The 21,833-nt window shown below is 32.1% G+C and overlaps 3 protein-coding genes across 5 annotated transcripts; 1 reads left to right on the top strand and 2 right to left on the bottom strand.

Moving 5' to 3' along the window:
- Positions 1-870: 870 nt before the first annotated feature.
- LOC126673656 (8-hydroxygeraniol oxidoreductase-like) lies at positions 871-3,843 on the bottom strand. 3 transcript variants are annotated; one of them, XR_007639347.2, is made up of 7 exons: positions 3,610-3,843; positions 3,357-3,502; positions 3,251-3,288; positions 2,334-2,736; positions 1,984-2,220; positions 1,586-1,713; positions 871-1,136 (listed from the first exon to the last, which is right to left on the bottom strand). XR_007639347.2 is itself a non-coding variant. In XM_050367887.2 (7 exons), the coding sequence occupies exons 2-7, from the start codon at positions 3,411-3,413 to the stop codon at positions 1,026-1,028; spliced, it is 1,005 nt and encodes a 334-aa protein (XP_050223844.1). In that variant the 5' UTR covers positions 3,414-3,506; positions 3,610-3,842; the 3' UTR covers positions 871-1,025. The 3 variants fall into 3 exon arrangements, 2 of the variants coding, with proteins under 2 accessions (XP_050223844.1, XP_050223843.1); XM_050367887.2 differs by having other exon boundaries at positions 1,586-1,744; positions 3,357-3,506; positions 3,610-3,842; XM_050367886.2 differs by having other exon boundaries at positions 1,586-1,744; positions 3,610-3,842.
- A 5,613-nt stretch (positions 3,844-9,456) lies between these two features.
- Positions 9,457-12,975, top strand: LOC126673658 (uncharacterized). The gene is made up of 6 exons (XM_050367889.2): positions 9,457-9,773; positions 11,169-11,246; positions 11,374-11,449; positions 11,656-11,729; positions 11,848-11,918; positions 12,550-12,975. The coding sequence occupies exons 1-6, from the start codon at positions 9,744-9,746 to the stop codon at positions 12,587-12,589; spliced, it is 369 nt and encodes a 122-aa protein (XP_050223846.1). The 5' UTR covers positions 9,457-9,743; the 3' UTR covers positions 12,590-12,975.
- A 6,527-nt stretch (positions 12,976-19,502) lies between these two features.
- Positions 19,503-20,361, bottom strand: LOC126673657 (putative gamma-glutamylcyclotransferase At3g02910). Its single transcript, XM_050367888.2, has one exon. The coding sequence runs from the start codon at positions 20,195-20,197 to the stop codon at positions 19,625-19,627; it is 573 nt and encodes a 190-aa protein (XP_050223845.1). The 5' UTR covers positions 20,198-20,361; the 3' UTR covers positions 19,503-19,624.
- Positions 20,362-21,833: the final 1,472 nt, after the last annotated feature.

Here is a 21,833-nt window from a genome sequence, read left to right as displayed (position 1 = left end):
AAAGGTGAATAATTCGGTATCGTTTTTAACAAAACAGTATAATTCAGTATCCGTTTTGTAATTTGTGATAAACTTAATGACCTTCTTTTAAGACAGTAACCTTCCTGAGAAATAATTCGATAACTTAGTGACCATTTTTTAACGATTTGAAATTTAGTACCCTTTTTGTAATATTGGAATAACTCAGTGACTTAGGGAGTTTAATATCCTAATTTTTATCTCTAGTTTTTGAATAAAGTTTCTTTCTTGGTCAATTTTGGTCTAGATCTAGAAATTATTTGCTACCATAGTATTTTAATTGAGATTACATCTAATCTGATCGAAACTAAAAGTAGTTTTTTTCATCTTTGGAGATGAAATTGTTTTTTGCGATGCAAACGACTTGGATCTTTGAAACAATTATAGGCAGCATCTTACGACGGATTTCATCAAGTACAGGTATGTTTTGCGTTAATATCGATGTTGTTTTTAATCTTCAAGAGAACAGATGTATCACAGAAGATGTGATAAGTCGTGCATTCGAAGTTAGACTTCCTTAGAACATTCAATAAATCTAGATTTTATTATTAGATCTAGTTTTAGTTTACAAATTTGGGTGATCCTTGGTAGTTAGTTTAGCCCTAGTCGATGACTGTATTTTTACAGCTCTCATCGTCTTTTCTAGAATAGTTGACTCGGTATGTTGAGAAACCGTTCATGTAATTTTCGTTATTATTAATGGAAATTTTAGTCTTTGTTAAAAAAAAAACAATGGTTAGTCTCACTAAATAATTATTGTCTACCAGCTATTAGCAATAATTATCAGTTACCATCAACAGTTGTACCAAACAAATCCTAATTCAATCTTCTAAATATAATTTCATTTAGGGATTTCTGTAGCCTGTTGAAAGATTTTAAATTTAATAATTTATGTATTAATCTATCAGTTTTAGGTGTTAAAATCCGTTATGAACTTGTATTTTTAAGAAAAGAAGAATTAAATTATTGTATTTTTAACAATTTGTGAACTTTGAAACACACAAATATTAAAATTTAATGACAATCTTGACACAATCTGGTTGCTTCAGCAGCTCAAACGCTTTACTGAAATCTGCCAACGGAACTTCATGGGTCAAAAGCTCGTCCAAGTGGAACTCCTGACAATAATACAATATCCCCCATCAGAAATATTTTAATCAGTCTATCAAGATCGTACTGCTACAAATATTCAGAAAAATAATATTCCAAGTCACAATTTAATTAGAAAGGGGTATGCTTGAACTCGAACTCGAAATCTAATGCGGATACTAGAGTGATTTACATTTTACAGTTGTCGAATGTTGAAAATGCTTTTAAAACTACAAAATTTAATACCGAAAATGGCATTTCACAGTTTTCCATCTATCTATTTCATGTTTCAGCATTTTCCATACGGGCGTTTCCATTTCAGCATTTTCCATTTCGGTAATTTCCAAAACTTTATATTTATAACCTATTTTTGTCAAAAATGGCGTTTTGCCGTTTTTCGATTCGCCATTTTCCGTATAGTTCAGACATGCCAAAAGGAGGAGAAAAATACTAATAGAATTGGAAATAAGAAATGCACCTGGTTTTTGCATTTGTCAAGTATAGCAGGAAGATCAGATTTTACTTTAAGGCCTCCAAAAATGCCACCCTTCATGGTTGCACCAAACAAAATGGGTGCAGGACTAATCTGCACTTTTGAACCATATCCTGCACCAACTGCAATTAATATTCCCTTTCCCTGATAAACCCAGAAACAAAACACCATATGCTATAATGCAAGAAAAACATAAAATCAAAAATCAATTACGCATCTATATGTTGCACGGAAACCTGTTAAATCATACGTTTTATGCATTTTGTCTCCGTTATTGAAAAAGTTCTTAAACTCCAAAACTATAAAAAATGTTGTTTTATCGTCCCAGTGATATCCGTTTCAACATTTCTGTTTCCGTGCAACATAGTTTAATAAAGACATACCATTTTCAATGATAGCAAGGCCTCATCCATGAAAGCAGCAACTCCAGTGCATTCAAAGCAATAATCTACCCCAAGTCCACCAGTTAAATCTTTAATCAATTGTGAAATTGGTTTTTCAGAATCATTAGTATTTATAAAATCAGTCATTCCTAAAGCTTCCCCCTTTTCTTTTTTCCATACATTCTTGTCCACCCCAATTATCTTGTCTGCCCCAGCTATCCTTGCACCCTCAGTGGCCTAAAATAACAAAACAATCAAACAAATTTTAGTTTCTCATTAACATAATATATACTTAATAGATCCCGAAGAAAAGCTTAAAATGGTCATAAATTCACGATTCGTAGATGTACCCCTAATCCGACAGCACCAAGTCCGAAAACAGCAACGCTTGATCCTTTATCAACCTTTGCTATCTTCCAAGCTGCCCCAAATCCGGTTGAAAAACCACAAGAGATCAAGCTAGCGTGCGGGGGCGATATGCTTGGATCAATCTTGACTACATAGTTGGTATTAACAACAGTATATTCAGACCATGTTGAGCAAGAAAAGAATTGGTATAATCTCTGGCCTTTAATTGACATTCTTGATGTGCTATCTAGCATCAAACCGCTCATCGAAATCGGGTATTTTAAGCATAAATTAGTCTTCCCTGATGTGCAATTTTCACATTCTTGACACTCCCCTATGTATGTTGGAATTACCATATCTCCTTTCTTTAGCTCTTTCACTTCATCACCAACACTCTCCACAATTCTTCACATATATAAAATATCATTAATCAATAACTAAATCATTTCGCACTTCAGAAATCTATCAACATTATTTTCGCGTAAATAGGCTCCAATCGCTTAAAATGATTTTGAACTACATACATCTTACATTTTTGCATTTCGTTTATAAAACGGATATGCTTCTGAAACTTTATATTTATAGCTTATTCTTACAAATTTCATTAATCTACAAGTTAAACTGTCAATTTATGACAAAATTTTCTAAACAAAGTTTCAAACAAAAACTACCATCACAAAATTCCTGGACAGCAATTCTGTCACAATTCCATCACAATTTTTTTTTAAAAAAAAAACGACAAAAATTCTTCACGGTTCATTAATAAATTTGTGACGGATTTTTTTAATGTTTTTCCGTTTCCGTGCAACATAAATGAGTACCAATTCAGCTAGAATAACAATTGGTAAATCTAAAAACATATCACACTAAAATGAATAATAACATAAGCAAGGCATGAAAAGGAGGGAGAGCTTAGTACCCGACGCCTTCATGACCAGGAACTCGGGGATAAAGAGGCTGAAAATAATTGAAATTAATGGTATAATGTTGAATTAATATAGATATTAATAATTGAAAATTCTTACGAATGGAAAGCCTTTGCAGAATGAGATATCAGTGTGACAAAGACTAGCACATAACATTTTAAGTCTAATTTCCGATGATTTTGGCGGGTCAACTTGAATCTCTTCCACCGCCACGTCCGATTCCTCTGGTCCCCAACATACAGCAGCTACCTTATATAAATTTATCAGTTAATTTCAAGATAATATACTTGCGATTAACTTATTTATTACATTAATAATCAAAACTTAAACATCATAATTAATATTTAGTTACCTTTGCAGGTTATCATTTGAGGAGTGTTCTCAGACATTGCTGTGAGTAATATGTTGACTCGATCCAAGTCGAGTCAAGCAGCTGCTGTGAAAGTCAACGTTTCAATGGAGTTTTTGAGTTCGGAGTTAAGACCAAGATCTTCATCGCTCCTTCAAAATAGTGGAGATATAATGGTTTTTTTTTTTGTTGAGAGGGGTGGAGATATAATGTTATTTTGTTTCTTTTGCAAACAAACTTACAATTCTTGTCAGGATAATGATAAATAATACTGGAACAAAGGATCAATTCATCCTCTCACCTTGTCACAAATATCAAAAAAAGTCATTTTCGAAATTTCTGAATCATATAGATCCACAATTTAACACTTATCAAAAGACACCCTTCTAACATGAAATGAGACACAAAATATTGCCTATTTACAATTTTAATCCTAATTTTATACTAATTAAATTTAATTAAAATTCTAATAAACATAAATTATTCTAATTAAATTTAAATCCCTAACCGCCACCCGCCATCGTCATCTGCCACAATCACCGGCAGATCTGCTCCTCACAGAAGGAGCAGATCTGTTGTTCTCAGCTCCTCCTCAGAGGAGGAGCAAATATGCTGCTCTCAACTTCTCCTCAAACGAGGAGCATAAGCTCTTTTTTATCTTCCATCAACGTCTAAGCCATTATTGAAAAAAGCGTTTTCTCATCAACAGCAGTAAAGACAACGTCTTCTTAGTAGAAATTTTAGCAACCGCCTTATGGCCTAGAGTTTGAAGGTCTACTGCCTGGAACTTCCCAATATCATAGTTAGGGTGATCTGCACGCACTATACTAATTGCAATAGCACAGAACCCAGACAAAACATAAGCATTGGTATTTTTTTTACTCTCTTTAACTTGTTCATCTCCACTAATTAAGGTAGTTCGTTGAAGGGAGCACAACTCCTGTTCGTATTTCTCCACTTGAGACACCAACTGATCTTTTTTTAATGAAGAATAGAGATGCCTTAAACAACCTATGAAGCACAGAAACAAAGGTAAAATAAGTAAACACATGCTCAAGAAAAAGACACACGAAAGACGTAAATAAATTTATATGGAATAAAGTAGCGTCCAATTTATCACAAATCTCATCAGAATGTACATATTTCCAACGGGTTTTTTCCCAAATAATTCCTCCATAAAAAACTAATTCCCAAATGGTGCCTCTGGCTTGAATCCGCAAGTCATACTTGCGGATTCAAGTCAGAAACCCTTAATCACTCGATTAAGGGTGATTAACCTTTAATCGAATGATTAAGGGCGGACACCAATCATTGGGAGACAGTTTTGTCTCCCAATGATTGGTGATTGGGATTAGTGATTGGGCATTTAGTGCCCAATCACTAATCCCAATATATTAATAAAAAAAATTATATATTAATCTATTTTAACAAATACCTACTAATTTAAAATTGATAAAAATATTAAACATAAAAAGTTAAATACAAATTATAACATTTGTAATAATTTAAAATAACAATATTATTTTAATTTACAAGTACTAAAACTAGTCACGATATCGAGCCGGTCGCCGCATGCGGGTTCTCATGTCATAACCCTGCTGAGTGCGTCGGTGATGTGAGGTATCAGTCACAGGGTTATAGTCGCCACCGTCACCCTCGTCACTGTTATCAGAATCGTCGTTGTCTTCTGAATCGTCACTGTCTTCGTCCGTAGGCTGGTGCGGTTATTCAATAACTGGAGCTGGAGTAGTGTCTCGCAGATCCTGCGAGGTGATGTCCGGATACAGGGTAAAACCAGGAGGCGTAAAATGCTGAAACCGATCACCGGAAAACGGATCAGCAGACAGATCTGCACCGGAGCACCACGGCTCCGTAGTCGAGAAATACATCTGCGAAGGATCTTGAGCCTGAGACGACCCAGAAGGTGGTACCTGATGTGACGATGACGCTTGTCCTACAGTAGGTGCAGCGGGATAGTAGAACAACTGTTCAATAAAATCCGACTCTGTCGACATACGCCATGGGACATCTAAATGCGTCGGCGGTGCAGGCCATGACTGATCTGACTCTGGCTGAGCCGGCGTACCTAGTGGAGTATATCCCATCTCTCCCAGATATGAATGGAGACGGAATCGGCGGCTGGCGAACCTGAACAATGAATTGATTAGATTTATAAACTGAAATAGAAGATTATAAATTAAAAATATAATAAAATAGGTCGAACCTGTGAATCAGATGGCGCAGAAGAATCTTGAGTGTTGGCAAATGTCGTATGTCTAAAAGATGAGTCACTATACGGCATCGGCGCCGGCGGGACCTGAACAACGTAACTTATTAAATTGTAAACTAAAATTGTAAATTATAAATTAACTACAATAATAATAAAGTAACTCAAACTTGTGACTCTGATGGCCCTGGTGGATCCTGAGTGGTCGTAAAGGCCGTATCTCTAAAAAATGAGTCATCATACGACATCGACGCAGGCGGGACCTGAAACTATAACATCGGGTGGCACTAAGCGTAAGAGCATAAAATACGAGTTAATCAAGTGAAATAGTATATTAAATTGTCTCAAACCTGTGTATATGATGCCTGGGGTGTCGCCCCGGAGGTTGACCCGTAATGTTGTCTTTCCCAATAGTCCGCCTGCGGTATGTCTGAGGTACCCCCCACCTCCGTGTGAAAAAATAATAGCTCTGAGATAGGGTACACATGCTCTGGACGAGGCTGTGGAGGCATTCTGCGTGGTTGTCGACGCCGTCCTCTAATAGAGCTTAAATCGACCTGGTAGGGAGGGAGTGGAGGCAGCTCGTATGGTCGGTCGGCTGGCTCAGGAGGGGGAAGTGTGACGTCCCTGCGATCCTCCATGGTAGCAAGCTGAGAACTTCGTGTACCAAACCTAATCCTGCGAGCGACACTCGAACTAGCCTGCCCGGTAACATGGGTTCTCTCCTGCAAATCGCGCTGTGACAATATACAATAAACCGTCACTAATATTATTAATGAAAATTAATAAAATGTAAATAGTTTTAATTTACAAAATACGTACACTAGTTCCAGCCTTTGCACCCTGAAGTGTAATCCATCTCCGGCATCGACGCCTATACCAGTCCATGTACTGGGAATGGTAATGGGGTGGGTGCTGAAGCTGCCGGCCCTGAACTACAAACGCGTTTCTATTGTTCCAAAGTTGCACCCAGTAGTCCATCTCATATGCGAAGCTCGCGGAACCCCGGTAGCGGACGCTGTGAAGCTCCTCAGTCTGCAAGGGGGGCAACGGAATAGGCTGAACTAGCCCGAACTGCTGAAGCACCCTGTCTGGCTGGTGCCACTCCACAATGATATAGTAAATGAGTGGGACTCGCGCACGCCAGCGATGTGCCCCATCGAGGTACTCTCGAGGGATCGAACTGAGAATATCGTCAGAATATGGTTGCCAGTGGATCTGGACAATAAAATTGAATACACTGTCAAAATGTGGTTAATTATGTAAAGTTAAACTGAAATAACTACAAAACTTACATCCTCGTATCGCAGGCCATCCAAAATTAATCTCACGGCATGGATGCTGTGCCTCGGAACTGCCCGACGATCCCTACGTCCGCCCCACCTGTTAAAAAATACATTGACGAATAAATACATTGATTTACAAAAACATTATAAATACTAGTAAGTACGCACCTGTCACCCAAAGGTAGATCCTCTGCTATTCTTGGGGTCAGCAGTTGGGGTCGAAGCGGCCTCAGTCGCTCGAACGCCCATAGCTGTACAATCCACAGAGGACCTCCTATATTACGTCGGCGTTTGTGCATCCGCGTGGAAATGCACATCTCGTGGTATAAATGGGCCAAAACTGCAAATCCCCAGCTGATAGTCCGTAAATCATGTAAATTTGCTAAAAGGGGTAAAATTCTCAAACCCAAATGACCACTGTTCAGGTCTGTGAAGCACAAAGTCTGTAGAGCAGCCCATAGGTACGCCCTAACCGCCCATTCAACACGTTCAGGTGTAGCATAGGCCGGTAAACTAGTAAAATCGCCGAACTCACTATACAGCCACCTGGACCCAACCCAAGATGTACCCTCTGAGTGAGACAGCTCTAACGGTCTCCCTAACAAGACAACACCCCTATCCTGCCAGTCGTCCACCCTGTCTCCAGTCACAGCCGTCCCATCAATGGGGAGTCCAGTAAGGATCGTTATATCCTGCAAAGTGATCGTGCACTCCCCATCTGGAAACATGAATGTATGCGTCTCAGGCCTCCACCTCTCTCTAACATTTTACTAAAATGTAATTAATTTTTCTTATTATCCATTATACTAATTTCTTTAAATCATACCATTTTTTTAAATTATACTTGATTCTAGAATTTTATTTAATAATAATAATACTTACCATTTTACATTACAAATACTATATAATAAATCAATAATTTTCACAATTAGGATTTTCTAATTTTTTAAACATTAAACTAACATACTAAAAAATTTAATTTTTTTTATTATTTGACTAATTTCTAAATTTAATATTCACAGTTATAATAAATACTCTAAAAATATCAATTGAAAATAATTATTAACATCTAATTAACAATTTATATTTAAATTAAAATAAAATAAAATAAATAAAATATTTACTAACCTCTTGTAGTCCACAAGCAATAATACACTATCCGTTGTTAACGCCTAGCTCCGATACGATGTCCGTTGTTAACGCCTAACTCCGATATTTGTAAATTATAGGATGTAAATTGAAATCGAAAAATTAAATAAGGGTTTAAAAAAAAAACCACAATAGTGTGGCTTGTGGCATCCGGGTGTGCTGAAAATGCACACCCGAGTGCTATTTATCTAAATGTATCCGCAAGTCATACTTGCGGATACATTTAGTCTGATTCCCATGTGGGAATCAGACATGTCTGATTCCCATGCGGGAATCATAACTGATTCCCATGTGGGAATCAGTTAATTATGGAGGAATCATTTGGGAATTATTTTTTTATGGAGGAATTATTTGGGAAAAAACCCTATTTCCAACCATCTATGTCACTGAGCAATTGCAAAAACTTATAGTAAAGCTTGGAAACATCGACAGACTAAATAGAGGCATCATCATCATTTTTCTCGATCCAATTTCGAGGATCAGAACAATAATCCAACATTGACTTTTAAGGCGCTAAGAAAGTCCTCGTTTGGGACGCAAGCGAGGATCACAGAATTTCTTGGAGGATTGTGGTGCAGGATGTGCTTTCTTCGATGGAGGCTTGATCTGTCTAATATAAATAACACCATATCATCTTATTTCATTCTTTAATACTATTTCATTTATATTCTATCTAAGAGATATTTGACTCTCTTTTTTTACCGGGGCATCGAAATGTGGTCGGACTAACGGCCTGACTCATTGTGACATGTTATTGTGATTTCAAGTTATACACGAGATTCCAACCATTATCGAAAAACCATCAGTTAGGTAATTATTTCGGTTGATAGAATAACTGAATTTTATTAAAATTAATTATTAAAAAAAATTCATTTAGTATTAATTTATAATTAATATACAATTTCAAATATAATTAATATTTAAATCCTAAAAAATACAGAAATATCTTAAATATTATCTATATATAATTCGGTCGGTTCGATTATTTCAAAATTTCATATCAAAAATTAACTAAGTTTTTTTTTTTGATGAGAAAAATTAACTAAGTTTAGTAACATTGTTAACCACACAAAATCAAATTAATCAAAAATCAAACTAAATTAAAAATTCATTTAAATTTGGGTCAGTTAATTCGGTGATTACCCGAATAGGATAAGAGCATAATAAAAAGTCTCCATCAAAATTCAACAAATGGACTAAAAATTCTAAAAATCTTAAGCAGGTGTGGCATCTAAAGAACCTTTCCTTCCATCTACATTCTCCCTTGCCAACAATTCAAATTCCACCACACACAAGAACAACAAAAATTACAAACAATTATTTGAAAAAAAACAACAGCTAGTTCATATATTTTTCAAGAAGTAGAATCAAGCAAAAATAAGAAATATCATCTTTTTGTTTTATTGTATTTTTCATTTATGAAATGAATTATACAAAAAATATCATCCATAGCAGTCCTTTATTCTTAATACCAGATGGAAGGCAATGAGAACACCACCCAAAAGGTCCGTACACATTTTTTTTTCTTTTTCTTGATGATGATGCTGATTTGGTACTTAACCCAGTTGTAATTTTGAATTCTGGTATCTGGGTGTTGTGTTTTTTGATGATTTTTATGTGGGTTTTTCAGAAAGGAGAGGACTTTCTAAGAGATTAATTTAGGTGTAATTTTTTTAAGATCTGGGTCCTGTTAGTTTTACTGTTTTTCTTGAATAATTGAGCTTATTATGGTGTTATTAGCATTGTTTTCATGTTTATAGGGATTTGGTTGCTTCATTAGGTTGTGAATTTTGCTTATTTTACAACCAGTAGGTGCATTACTGCTTGAGGAATTGCTAGATAAGAATTTTGTTTTTAGTTTCCAGTGTTTAATTTTGGTTAGCAAGGTGTAATCTATTAATAAAAAGTATTGGTTCTGTTTAGTTGCGCAGAAATTGTAGGATAGGGTGTAATTTGAGGAGTTTGAGTGTTGGAGTATTCGAGAGTTTTGATGAATTAGTATTAGGAGTTTGAGACATGTGAAATTAGAATGTTGTTATGTGAGCAACATACTCTAGGGTTTTATGGTCAAACTGATAGTGAAACATGAATCAATGTGGAATTCTAGATTATCAACACTCCACTTTCGTGACCTTTATTCCACAATTCGGTATTGCTCTAATCTCTTCCATTACATTGTTCCTTGAATTGGAGCGGATAATTAACTAGCTGATGCGTATTGATGCGTCTTTTCTATCATCAAACTTGGCAATTGGCATGCTTAATGATACACCTATGATTCTATGGAACTTCATGGAATTCAGGTTTTATAGCTGCTTTTTCATACAGCGTGTTTTCGTCCATATTTTTTCCAATGCCTTGGTTTATGCAGTTTAAATAGATTCATCATCATAAGCTTCATAGAATTCATGTATTTGAGCTGCTTCCTCGCATAATATTTCACTTACCTCTAAATTGACCTACCCTTTGTAGCCTATCAAAGACATTTCTGATTGAAGCCTCTATGAACCATAATTTCTGATAATAACATTTTTTCCTGTAAACTGATTCTGCATGATGAATTCATCTCTAGCTACAATGCACGGTGAAGTTGCAAAATGTACAGTGTAATGCAGTTCTTAGATATGGGATGGTATAGGTTGCTGATGAGCTCTAAGCTGAGATAGGAGAGAAAGAAAATGATTAGATGCTGAAAGAAACATGTATAATAGATGACTGGGCATCTTTTGCCATGATGTAAACAATTTTGATTTACTTAATAGCGCTATCAGTAACTTAGTATAAAATCCTTTGTTCACAATGCATTTGCACATGCAGCATGCGTTAACTTTCTTTCTCCGTATAAAGTTTTTGGTTGTTTTACCAATTCTTATCTGATGAAAAACGCTTGCTTCATCTAGGATTACTACAAAATCTTGGAGGTTGATTACGACGCAACAGATGAGAACATAAGATTAAATTACCTGAAGCTTGCGCTGGTTAGTGGTGCATCTGCTATGAACAGCTTCTTATGTGAGCTTTTATGTTTATTGGTTGCCATAATTGCTTCACTGAGTTATAGGGGATTGATAAAAGTCATCTGATGATTTTTTTTTGTGTTTATAGAAGTGGCACCCTGACAAGCACCAAGGTGATAGTTTTGTTACTGCAAAATTTCAAGAGATTAATGAAGCTTACAAAGGTAATTTCTATACATGATAGGCCTGCCAGATTATCCATATCTTTTCCATTGATTTAAAGGGAAATTTGATTTGTACATTCTCGCCTTTCTGTCCCATTTACGGTATTCGCAGTATTCAGGATGCAGTATAGGAATATAAAGGTATTTTTGGAATGGTAGGTGATGAACTTCTGCCACTGATTTCTTATTACTATTTTCTCCTGCAGTGTTGAGTGATCCAGCAAAACGCTCTGACTACGATTTAACTGGGATATACGAGATAGATAAGTACACTGTGCGAGTAAGCATTTTGTATTACCATCAGATTTAGACTCAAAGTACACTTCTTAGAGTTGGTATCAGGTTTCACTAGGCATAATCTGTTGATGCTTATTAGGGAATATACTATTGCAATGCAGGAATATCTTGCCAGATTTAAAGGAATGATACTCACCTGCAACGGGCTTGGCATTAGTCATGCATCAGTACTGTAAGCTCCTCCGTTGCTTTATACAATGTTTTTAGCTTATAACAGTGCTTACTTGCTTGTTAAGTGACTAAAACGGCCAGCTGCAATTTAATATGGCCTTGTGTACTTTTTGGCTGTCTTCATAGAGAATTTTTTACATGAACCTAGTTCGCCTGGTATGGATTGTGAACCATTGACATTATTGAGTGAGATTAACCAATCAATAAATAGCATTTAATTTTTCTTAAAGTATTACTAATTAATGTGATATTTGTTAATTGGTTAATAACATTCAACGATGCCATACGTCACACAAGTAATGAATGATTCATAATCTTACAAGGTGAATTAGGTTTATGTAAGTATTTTTCTTCTCGTGGGTAATGCAATGGTATTGGTGGGTTAGTATAAAGGAAAAAGTGGGATGGGGGTTGAGGTCTCTCAAATATTAGTTCCTCGCCTTCATATATTTATTGCTTTTTCTAACTTCATAAAAAATTCCAATGTACTATAATCTAGGATTAATAAAGAGTTAAAAATTGATGGAATCTTGAACATCAACATTTAAAATGTCGTTAACAACAGAATATCATTCATATAAAGCTCGCGTTGCATATTCATCTGTACTCATTTGATGTTTATGATAATGCAGGACTCATCAACTGACTGATACCAGTGACTATGCAGATTAACAAGGTATTTCTTATAATACCAACGTGTACTAATCCTGTTCCCGATATTTTACCTGTTAATGGTCGAGAATCAGGAAATGTAAACCGTATGATTCTTAATCACGGATAGAGATTGCGAGAGCACTTTGTTAACATTCCTTCTAGATCAAGGGACGGAGAGCTGTCTGTTTGTATTATTGTATTAAATATACCAATTCGTTAACGTTCTTTCTAGATTAGGGGATGGAGAGCTGTCTGTTTGTATTATTTTACTAAATATACCAATGTAAATCCGTACGAGCGATGTCGGAATGGAAACAGCTCTCCAGAAAAAGAGGATCTTCTCGTTTTGTATGTGATATATTTGAATACAGCTTAGGTTGAAATATTTACTAGTTACTGATCGATCACACTTGCCATCAGGTGTCTCTTATTTAGAACGAAGTATTTGGTTGACTAAGAATGTAGCAAATAGTCGATTTAATGCGCTGTATTATATTTTTCTAGCATTCCAGTCAGATGATCATGTTGATGTGCTAACTGCTAAACTTTAGACAGTTATTATAATAACAAATCTTCATCTGCACTTTAATGAACCTGACAGCAAGAAAGAAATGAACTCCCTTGTTCTTGGAGTTTCAGGCTATGAGCTATATAGGATAAAAGAAATAATTGGGTAAAGGGTCGTCATGGTTCCTGAATTTGTTCATTTGGGTCACTTAATTGACAGTCATTTTACTTACTTTAAGTTCATAAATTTTTAAATCATACAAAATGAATGAATTCATGGGCTGCAATAATATAAATTAGAGAGTATTCTCGCTAATTGATTAAAATAGTTAAGTGTGAATTAATTGATTATGATATACATGTTTAATGACCGGAATAACCCTTAGTTCAAAAATAATTGGCTTCTGTAAATGGTTCATTCTTGTTCAAATATCACTTTCAAAGTTTAGAGTTTCAAGTTTGCTAAATTGGAGTGATTTGTTGAAAATTCAATCATAAGCCCATTTTTGTCTTCAGTTATTTGTTTTTTTTATCGTTCTCCATCTTAGCTCATGCCGCCAAATATTAAACTTTTGTGCACAATTTTAAGGAAAAATAACTTGATTAATTAGTTTAAAAGAACTTGATTTATTAATTTTAAATAGATATAAAAATTAGATTAATTAGATATAAATTGAGGTAGAATAATAAACAAGATTATATGTATTTGACTTGATTTCTGCAAATGTATTTAATTTTATTATTATAAATAACTAATCTAATTAATTTGGCCATCTAAATTTATGGACTGAAATTATTATTCTAGAAAAAGAAATAGATTGACTTGGTGTAGCGGTGACTTTTCACATATAAAGAAAATACACTCTCCAGTCTCTTCGTCTTGTATTAATAGGCTATTTAATGTTTCTTACGTCTCATATTATAGAGAATTTTTTTTTTTAATAAATAATTTAAAGATGATTTTTTTGTTTATTCTTAATAAAATATATAATTGCTTTCAAATGATTGCTCGATATTCCAATATAAAACATATCAATAAAAAAGTCAGCTATTAATAATACTATTTATATATTTAAAAAATTGTAAAATAGCTAAAAATGTAATTTTAATCAATTTAATTATTTTTTTCAGTTGTTGTGTTTGCTCAAATGATCTATATCATTTAAAAACGGAGGAGTATAAAATAAATATTGCAACATTCAAAACTTTACACCTCTTAAAGACTTTTTTTTTTTATGTTGGAAGAGACATGTTCAAGACTTAAAATAATAAGAAAATGTATGATTCCAATTCTACCTACCCTGTCCCTTCGGGAACACCTGATAAAATTCCACCGACTCTGCCCCAATAAGAATCTTTAGTGAATATTATGAATACATCAACTACATAATATAACATTATTCTAGTTTTTTTTTTAAAAAAAAATTCTAGCTATAGTTAACATGGTATCTAAGAAGCATAGAAAATTCGATAAAGTTGCGTGCTCCGTTTTGGAAACATTTTAGAAACCGTAAACTCTCAGAAACTCTTAGAAACTCATAAAGAAATATTCCGGGCTGTTTACGTAAATTAAAAAAATTATATAGTGATAAAAAAACCTAAAAAGTTCTCAACCAATAATTTTTTGAATCAATTCCCACAATTTTTATTATTTACTTTATCTACAATAAAATGTATTTTCTTATTTTTATTGGATTTAATTATATTTGATTTATTTTATTAATTAGCATAAATGTATAAATAAAATTTAATATATATAATATTTTAAAATTTCTATTATTATAAATATATCCCTATATTTTTTATTTTTTACACGTTTCTCCACGTCTCGTATCCTTCATTTAAAAAATTTACAGTTTTCCCGTGTCTGTTTCCATTTCCTGTTCTGTTTCCGTGCTACCTAACATGGTATAGATGGAGAATATTCTATTGAAATTACGAGTTCAATTTTTTGTAGAGACGTTTTCTTTTTCTCAGATGATAAAAAAAATTGTTATTCCTCTATCAGATCTACAAAATTATGAATTAAGTATTCTTGTTGAGGCATGGATCAAGTTGGCAACTTAACTTATTTCAAAACACACGCATCTCTTCAACTGGGTTAAATACTTTCTGATTAATTACAAGTGCAAACTGCTCATTTTAACTTATTTGGTTTGTTTTGTTAATTCGGGTTTAATCCGAATTTTGTACACCCTTGTCATTAATAACAAGTGCAAACTGCTCATTTTTAATTAGTCTCTAATACAAAATTCAAAAATTCATTATTGACCAGTGTTCTAAAAACTGGCCACCAGTTTTTTTTTGATTTAACTGTCAGTTCAACCGGTTAAATAAGTTATATATAGAAAATAAATTTTGAAGATGGTTTAATGGTTAAACCACCGGTTCAACAAGTTCAATTTATGGTTCAACCAGATCAATCTCCGGTTCATCCAGGTCAATTTCCTCTTCATCCAGGTCAATTTCCAGTTCATTCGATCTAACCCAATTAGATCAGATTTTCAATTTTCAGTGTTAAGTGGACTGAAGAATTGGCTAGTTTTTGGTTCAGCCAACCAGTCAAGTTCGGTTTTTAATCACTGATATTGACAACAAGTACAGTTGCTGTACCCTTTTGAGAATCTAAAGGCCAATTTTCCTTTGAAAGTGACAATTTGGCAAAAAAAATTAGTAATTCAGTGCTCTTTAGTATAGTTATTTTTTGGTTTAATTATTTTAAAAAATCCCTTCTTGAACTTTTTTTTCGTTTATACCCTGATCTTATAAAAAAGTCATTTGTACCCAATTTTGGATTTTTAGGTTTCATTTCTATCCAAAAGTACTAAAATTGTCTCTTCTCACTTAAAAAAAAATTTAAAATAATCATTTAATTTATATTTATATACTAATTAGACATATGATAAACCTTTTATTTAATTGTTTTTAATTTTTTCATCTTTTAATTCATTAAATTGTCAATTATATTTTTGTTTTGGATAGAGATGAAACCTAAAAACCCAAAATTGGGTACAAATGACTTTTTTACAAGGCTAGGGTATAAACGAAAAAAAAGTTTAAGGTGAGAGTTTTTTAAATAATTAGACCTTATTTTTTTTGTCTGCAAATACAAACCTTATGCTGATGCAAGATTCAAAGAATTTTTTAAAGAGTATTTTTTTCTCAATTTAACTGAAAAAATCGAATTGAGAATTTGTTTATAAATATATCAGTCAGCTAATTGATTGCCACTTATGGTAAATTTTGTTAATTATTTTCTTTATCATATTTAATAGAGTGACTGTGTCACTCAAATGGTTGTGCGTTGTGCAGTATTTTCTTAAAATATACAGTCATTTGAGTGACACGTACTTTTAGTTTGATTTTTTTTTATAATTACATGGATTATACGACACGACACGTATAAACACGTTTATCTAAATGTGTTAATGGGTCAATCCGTTTAAAGTGACACGTTTAAATCCGTTTAATTATTTAACTACCTTTTTAATTTATTTAATATAATACTAAAAAATATAACTATATTTTGAGATAAATACTATTTCAATTATATATAATATAAATTTTTTAATTAAGAATAAGAATTTAATAACATTTAAATTATAAAAATAAATAATATTTAATTAAAATTAGTTAATCATGTTTAAACGGGTTTAAACGGGTTAGGCGTGTCTGTACCATTTAGACACGAAATTAATCGTGTCATAAACGGGTTGGCCCGCTTATAATCCAAAACCATTTACATCAAACCCAAACCTGTTTAATTTCGTATCGTGTCGTATCATTTAATCGTGTCGTGTCTAAAATTACCAGATTTAATTTGAGCTGTATTTTAAATTTTAATCATTTAAATTTTTGACTAATTGTGTTATGTTTATTGTTAGACCTACTTTATCATATGACCAAATTCTCTTACTTTTTGTTTTCAAAAAATTTAACCATTCTAACGTTTTATCTCCTAAATAAAATTTCATAAATAGCATATCATTAAAAAAATCAAACTAAGAGTACATAATTTTTTAATTTAAAAAAATTTATTATAAAACATACTCCCTCCGTCCCAAAACAATAGTCCATTTTTCTCATTTCACACAGTTTAAGAAATACAATTAATGTTCTAACTTTTTACAAATTTGTCTTCATTTTTCTTATCAATACTCTTATTAAATGTTATAACTATAGGCTAATAGTGATAAATGATACACTTTAAATAAGGGCAATATAGAAAATAAACACTTTAAATTGTAATTTATAAAAAAAGTATACTATTGTTTTGGGACAAAAAAAAAAGTAGACTATTGTTTTGAAATAAAGGGAGTAAAATTTATTATTTCAATACAGTATTCAATTTTTCACAAATTATGATATTAATTTTCATTTTATTTTCAATTTGAGACTCCCGTTGTGAACAAGTTATGAACATGCATTTCAGATTTAAAATGTGGAAGTATAAAAACAGAGAGAATAAAGCAAATTGAAGATAAGGGGAATTTGGAATGGAATTCAATTCCTTGATATGATAACACTGTCTAACTATAAAGAAAGATTCCAAAAAATCTTATGAGCTGGAACATATCCCGCTATTTTATCATTTTCCCTTTGTCATTTTCCATCTAATTCTAAACATAAAAAAAAGTGTGAATTAAGAATAAGAATTGACAGAGTCTGCCTTCTGATCCGGTGAAGAAAACATGTAAAACAGGACAGAAGCTTACCGGACGGTGATTATCCGATTAACTTTTCGATGGTAAAGTCAGTATTGAGCTTGAAGCAGCGCTTTTTAGTATATGAATGTAGTTGTGTGTTTAGGCATATCTCATGCTTCTTTTTATAGTAGATGATTGCATAACTAGTAGAGTTATAATAGGAAAGTGAAATCTACTTTTTAAGGTTTGACCCTGATGAGGAGTAATCTGTCTTATTCAAACATGAGTCCTATATAGTCTCGTCTTACTAAATTAGGATTTATCTTACTAAGTTGGAGTTTGTATCCAAATAGATAAGATACTCGAGAATATTCAGTAGATCTAATAATCCGTCCGAATCCCAGGATCGACGCGCTCTGTCCGGGTCCTCGCAGATTTGGCATTATTTTTGTCGGACAAGTCGTGGCAGATCCTATAGATTCGGCCACCTGCTTCGTATGATTTGGTTCTCTGACGGAAGTCCGATATCGTCTGAGAATAAATCTCCTGCAACTCGACTCCATTGTAATTAAAATAGTATTCGGTATCCATGAAAAATTAATACTTAACTAAAAGAAAATAGTTATGAATTTATTAAAAATATTATCTCTCTTTGTTTTTCAATTGATAATTTGAATTTGTCTCTATATACTTGATCTTTAAAAAAAATTAGATGATTTTAATAATTATTTTAAAATTTATTTTTTTATTACTTTATTAATATGTAGTTCAATTTTTAAAATTGAATTAATGTCTTCATAGTCATATACTTCATATGATGAATTGAAATATTAATTAAGTAGCATCCTAATAGAATTAAAATTAATTTATGCTCACTCTTTCCATTTCATTTAAAATGTTTTTTTGTTAATTTATACACATACTAAAAAAATATAACTTCTTTATTTTGTTTTTATTAATTGTATTTTAAAATTGTATATATGATTAATTGTCTTATAAAATACTATTTCCATGTCTTAAATTCAAAAAATATATTTATTTTAAATTTAGCTAAAATATAATTAAAATATTGAATTATACTTTAAATGCTCTTATTTAAATTTTTGCTAATGATGTATTCTTACTAATTTATTAACAATTATAATTAAATATTAATAATTTTAATAGATTTTTTAGAAAAAATTTAGAGTTGTTTAAAAAAGGGTTAATTGCAAATGCATACACGAATTTTACCCTAATTTGCAATTACAACATAAAATTTAAAACTTAGTAATGTCAGTAACCAACTTTCATTTTTTTGGCAAATTGGTACACTGACCAATCACGCAACGACACATGGTGGTATATTACAATGTCCACGTTAGTGTTTTTCGTGTTTGGTGTATCGATTTGCCAAAAGTGTAAAGTTGATTACTAATATTGCCAAGTTTCAAAGTTTATGTTGTAATTGCAAATTAGGATAAAGTTCGTGTATAAATTTGCAATTAACCCTTTAGAAAATATTACTCCTTCTATTTTCAAATGTACGTCGTTTTCGACTTTTAAAAGTTCCTAAATATTTCATATGCAAGTTATTTTTTTATTGTTTTAATATTCGTGAAACGGAACACAAATAGTTAATCATTCAAAAAATAACAAAGAGATTTTCGAAATAGAACGGATTAATTATAATTTAACTTTTTTTTTTAAATATTGCCAATTTTAGTTAGATAGATACTAAAATTTGAAAATAAATGATTAAGAATGTTTAAAACTAAAGCCATAAAGTGAAAATGCACTTGAAATTAACCCAATCCCATTCACTATTTGATCATCATCTTCCAATAGCAAAACATAAAACATTTGCTAATTAATCCGATCAAACATATTAATTACACAATTTTATAAACTAATCATAAAATTAACAATTAGCATCAATCGGAGACGACGACACAAAAATTTCAATCTGCTCCAAGAAACTCAAATTCTGCGGCCTGTCTTTTCTCTTCACATAGCCTTTAGCTTCCTTCTCACCGTAACCGCCGTATCCTCTTTTTCCGTTCCGTTTCCACATCTCCGTCGCATAACTCTTATGCGCAAAATACGCCTCCACCTCCACCGCCGCTTCCTCACCGTCGTCTCTCTCTTTCATCGCCGCTTCCGCCACCGTAATCGGTAGTCTCTCGTAATGACACCGATTAATCCCTTCCAGCTCATCAAGTCGGGCCAATCCTCGCGGAGTAACGGCGTATAATTCGCCGGTAACTCGCTGAGACCCGGTGGCGCCGGGGAAATTGAGAAGGAATGGGACTCTGTAGGGTCCACAAACGAGAGGAAATTTGTCGACCGTTCGATGAGTGCCTTTAAAAACGGCGTCGCCTGAACGCATCAGATCTTGCATTAACACGTGATTTGAGAAGCCCTTTTTTAATGTTCCGTAGGTGAATATTAGCGTGGTGGTCGCGGTTGATGGCGAGTCTTTGCCGACGCCCATTGCTTGTTGTTGTTGATTCTTTAGAGAGATAAAAAGGAGTGTAGATTTAGAGAGAGAAAGCTGATGTTTGATTTTCTGATTTTCTGATTTTTGTTGGGGAAGGAACAGATCAGGAAGATTACAGATGTATTTATAGTTGGCTAATAATAGTATTACTATTACTTTTCTTTTCATAATCATATTTCACTAGATTTGTATTTTTTTAATGGTTTAATTATCGAAGTTTTCTTTTCAGTTTGATTCCAAATTATAAAAATCATTTATTTTATTTTATTTTTTAATTTACAGTTTCATTTTTTTCTAAAATTGAAATTTGTTTATTTAAAAAAGTTTAAAGTATTCCTTCATAGTTGAACATATTCTCAATTTTAAATATTTTTAAAATATTAAAAACTTAATTATACTTCATAAAAAAAACTTAATTAAACTACGGTCAAATATGACGGACATATTTAAACCTTTTCTAGAGTTAAAAAAATAATTTAAAAAATATTTACAATTGATATTAAAAATTAAAAATAAGTAAAAATTTAGAATATGAATAAAAAAATCAAAGATATAGAATATGGACAAAATATTTATCTTTAATAATCGATAGACTCTATTATTTTAAATAATTACAAAACATATAAAAAGTTCTGTAAGTACAATTTAATCTTAAGTTCTATTGAATATAGTACAATTTGATCTTAAGTGCCATTTAAAAATAAATAAATGACTATAATCATAATATCGTGAAAATATTATAAAATTAAAAATAATTTTAATTTTAATATTTTTGTCACAACACCTATATATTTATAATAATTTTTTACATGTTTAACAATTATAAAATCTAATATTTTATTATTTTAATTCAACATTGGTATGTTTAATCATTAGCAACATAAGATGGATGTATATATTTATATAATAAATAAACAAAGTTAATATTAAAAAAGAAAAAAATAAATAAATTTATATTGGTATATGACAAGTGGAGGATTGCACTGGAATGCCTTAGCCACTTGGTTTAGAACAACTGGTTTAAGACATTTTAGAAAATAAAAAATCTGATTACTAATCGCTAATTATAAACGTAATTAAATTCTATTTATTTAAAGAATAAAATTAATATTTAATTGACTTTTTTTAGAAGTCATCCAAATTAGAAGTTAGCTTTCGAGTCTTTCTACAAAGGAGAAAACCCATTTTTTGGCTTTTTGTAAAAATATCTATTTTTAATTAAATGTTTATAAAAAAATGTTCTATTTTTTCTTTTCTTTTTTGTAAAAAAACGCTTTTTGGTAGATTATTGGTATCTTATTGAGAAATGAGATATTTAAAAAAAAAAGGTTAAAAAATATTTTTACAATAGCACCAAGATAAAGTGTAATTTTATAAAAAGATTTAAAAAAACGGTGCAAAGTATAATTTTTCCAATTCTTTTATTATATGGCCTCTTTAGATAAATACCAAAAAAAGATAAAATATTCTCAAGAATACTACCTCAAAGTTTTTTTTTTTGAAAAGTACAATCTGTACTTTTTTTTGCAAAAATAACTTTTGTTATTCTCAAAAATATTTTTTTTAATCTTAGAAATGTGATTTTGGTTACCCAGCGGTATACCAACACCGTTGGTTAACCAACAAAAAA

Source organism: Mercurialis annua, linkage group LG3 (assembly GCF_937616625.2).
Source record: "Mercurialis annua linkage group LG3, ddMerAnnu1.2, whole genome shotgun sequence".
Taxonomy (NCBI): domain Eukaryota; kingdom Viridiplantae; phylum Streptophyta; class Magnoliopsida; order Malpighiales; family Euphorbiaceae; genus Mercurialis; species Mercurialis annua.
This window is presented reverse-complemented; position numbering and strand designations above follow the sequence as displayed.